Genomic DNA, 3521 nt, shown 5'->3' with positions numbered 1-3521 from the left:
GTAGGGATATCTTGATATTTATGGCCATCCCCTTCCATATTGATGAGTGTTTATTTGATGCCAAGTCCTTGCTAAGAGAAGACGACCTTCTCCTGCCAAATTATAATGCTTCCCAAGTCACAGGTGGGCTCTGGGTCCAGGCAATGGATACGGGGATGACAGTGGCAGAAATGCAGGCTGACGGGCAGCCAGCCAGGAGAAGGGCTGATGGGGAAGGTAATGGCACAGGGTGGACAGGAGCTCACACTCCTCTTCTAGACACACACACGGGCCACCGGGTTTTCCTGTGGCAGGATGGGAAGTGTGAGCCTCCCGCCGGCAGCGTCAACCTACCAGCCTGAGGTAGTTCTGCAGCATCTGAAGGGGGATCATGGAAGCGTATGTCACACTACTGAGGCAGCCTTCTTGAGGACCTGAAAAAAAATGAACAACACAGAAAAATTGGCTCTCCTTTAGCAAATATAAAAATGATCAAAACACAACAGAATCTATCATAGAAGATATATGTTTGTTGACTTGTGCAGGCAGAGCTGACATCTGGTCAAGAAGCATCAGTGTGCCTTTGGCGTTGTGAAAATACTGTTACACTTTGTACTGGCTGGCAAGCAGCCACCAGCCTTCCAAGAGCTCCCCAGCTGCTCCTTCCTGCCCCCTGGGCAGCCCACCCACCTCCTGGCAATCCCAGCCAGGGTCTCCAGATGCCAGCTCCAACACTGTGGCTGGAATGGGCTGATTGCCGGGTTCAGTGTTTTACTGTATATAAGTAAAAGTTATCAATAATCACAACCCTCAGAAAGCTTTAGCTTTGGCCAACACTAAGGTGTAGGTCTGGGGTTTTCTTTTAGTCCATTTGCAACCCTCCCCCTCCCACTCCCAATTTTGTAATTCTCTCAATATTCTGTTTGAGCCTAAAAGAATTTTCTGGGGTGGCTTCTCACTTTTTCTTTTACACTTCAGTGAAATAAAACTGTATTAGTTGAGATTGAATTTTTTAAGAAAGACTCCCTTCCAAAGTATAGGAAATACAAGATGAAATCAGTAGCCTTTTAGATTCAAGGGCTGAGAGATTCAGGATTCCTATACCACTTATTGGCAGCATGACCTGAGGCAAGAAAATCACTCTCTCTGAGCCTCAGTTTCATTGTATATAAAATAGGGATAAACAGAGAGACCTATCCCATTGAGTTGTTATGACGATTAAATTATTTGATATTTATGCTGTAAACAACAGGGTTTAGTGCATGGTAGGTGCTCACTAGACGTTAGGCTATACCAGCATAACAGTCATATTAACCACACACTGTACTTGACAGTGGCAAGACACTTCTCTGTTAACACAGTGTCTCTCACTCTCTTGTCTGCATGTCAGTTTGGCCTCTGATTTGTTCCTAATGAGGAATATAATCAAAATGGCAGCAATCAATAATCCGGACATCACGATAGGTGTCAGGAACATGGCTTTTGGTTTTTCCTCCCCTTAATCAAATGTTTTAAAAGACATCTGATTACTGAACAATGGGAGTCACATGTGCATGGCTAGAGGACACCGAGAGCCAGTCATAAAGCAAACACTCTTTAAATATCACCTCAGTCTGGAGCGTCGTTACCTGACAGAAGCACGGTGACCTGCTCTGCCTTGTTCTTCTTCATAAAGTCCCACGGGGACTGGGTGAAGCTCTGACCAGCCGACCATGGCACACTTCCTAGTTCCAAAAAAATGAAATAAAATGTCAAGGGCAGCTTAACAATAATTTTTCTCATAAGGGTAAACATATGCTCTCCTCTGCGAGAAGCTTAAGGAATCCAGAGCTTAAACTGGCAAAGGCACATATAGACACCTACAGGGTCATACAAGGGGTTAGCTCCCTAACGAAATTATTGTTGAAGGTCAAAAGGCAGGCCTTCGATCTATAGATCGCTCCAAAGCAGTCCTGAAGGGGGATTAAGAGAGATATCTAGTTGTGTGACCTCAGGCAAGTCATTCTGGACCTAGTTATCTATAAAATGAGGCTGTTGGAAGGACCGCTTATACAGCAACCAGCACAGTCCTTGCAAAGGAACAGGTTTCCTATAGATGTTAGTCCTCCTGGTTCAAAAGCAAAGAAACTAACCAGGCACAACTAACATTCATGGAGTACTTACTATGCCCACCAGAAAGCAAATCTTATCTTTGTAAGTTCTTTGGAATCTGTTTTGTGGTGTATGTCAAATAGAAATAACCGACTCACCCCATGTGGGATCTTTGAATATATTTTCACTAAAGTGCTTCTTCCAACTCAAGACTTCATTAGAATACCTGTCCTGGAGTTAAGGTATTGACACACTACAGCACCCCTGGCCTGGCCCAAAAGCACATTTTGAGCTGTGTTCAGAACTAGTGCATTAGCAAGCAGCTACACAGTGCTTGGTTTCTTTCATTTATCGAGAATAGCAAGCGCAATCGCAAAGCTTCATCAAGGATTTTCATGTTCTTTACTCTCTGAGTATTATTTGAGGCATAAAAGCATTTTTATATTAACAGGCAACATTATATAATGGCTACATTGTGAATGTTCAAGTTTTTCAGCACCTTTTCAGCACCGGCAGCTGCCACAAGTGAGCTTTGAATATGCTTAATCAGTGAACTAAGTGTCGGGTTATGAAGCCCACAAACACAACTAAACCCCGAAGTTCAGCTTTCTCTCCACTGCAGGGCCGCAGATACCTAGCATGATGGCTCGCACACTGCTCGCGCTGAGGCCGATGTCGGAGTCAGCGGTGTTATTAAATGCCGTGTCTTCCAGACTCCACCATCCATCGGAAGAGATTGCTTGGAAATGATTTGTCAGAGCTTGACTCACTGCTTTTGAAAAATCACCCCATGATGTCTGTTTGCGGATATGTAAAGCACATATTGTGTTTTCGCATTCAAAGTCATTGGAACCATAGTTGCCTGATTGAATCTCACCCACTGAAATCCTTAAGGGTATTTTAAGAGCATCTGTTAGAAGAATAAAAGAATTAGAAGTTAAAAAAAAAACCCAACAGAAAAAAAACCCAGCAAAACTATTCTATAAAATAAGCAGATAGGAGTGTTTTAAAAATAAATCAAAGGATAGCTATCTTATTTCCTCAAGAAACATCACATTGAATGTCCTCATCCTGGAGTAAACAGTGGTTTCCCAATCTCTTCAGTTTCTTTAGAACCATGTTGCATGAACTGTTTATCTTTCCCTGTACATTTGGTCTTTTCTACTTCATAGACTCTTTCCCTTCAGCGAGATTCTCAAGTTATTAAACAAACAAACAAAAAATGTGAGAAAACTATAATCGCCCTCCCTTGGCCCTGAATTCTCCGTATTTTCCTTTCTCCTGAACTTTATAGATAATGTCACGAATGAGGTAGATTATAGCCATATAGATCTGCGTGCTTAGGATAGTGGCTCGAGAATCATATAGACCTTGGGCCGAGCTTCAGGGTCAGCCTTCTACTAGCTGTGAGTGCTTGGTAAATTGCCTCAATCTCTCTATTCCCCAACTTC

The 3521-nt window shown here is 42.9% G+C and overlaps 1 protein-coding gene across 1 annotated transcript in view; it reads right to left on the bottom strand.

Moving 5' to 3' along the window:
- Window positions 1-3521, bottom strand: part of CTTNBP2 (cortactin binding protein 2) — a 207044-nt gene that overhangs the window by 66779 nt on the left and 136744 nt on the right. The window contains exons 8-10 of the mRNA XM_012652735.1: window positions 2705-2980; window positions 1608-1703; window positions 334-413 (exon numbers count right to left, since the gene is read on the bottom strand). Of these exons, the coding sequence (XP_012508189.1) occupies window positions 334-413; window positions 1608-1703; window positions 2705-2980 (452 nt within the window). The remainder of the gene's footprint in view (window positions 1-333; window positions 414-1607; window positions 1704-2704; window positions 2981-3521) is intronic.

This window comes from Propithecus coquereli, unplaced genomic scaffold (genome assembly GCF_000956105.1).
Source record: "Propithecus coquereli isolate 6110/MARCELLA unplaced genomic scaffold, Pcoq_1.0 Scaffold4, whole genome shotgun sequence".
NCBI classification, from domain to species: Eukaryota; Metazoa; Chordata; class Mammalia; order Primates; family Indriidae; genus Propithecus; species Propithecus coquereli.
Note: the sequence above shows the minus strand (reverse complement) of the source record. Positions and strands in the feature narration are given on the sequence as shown.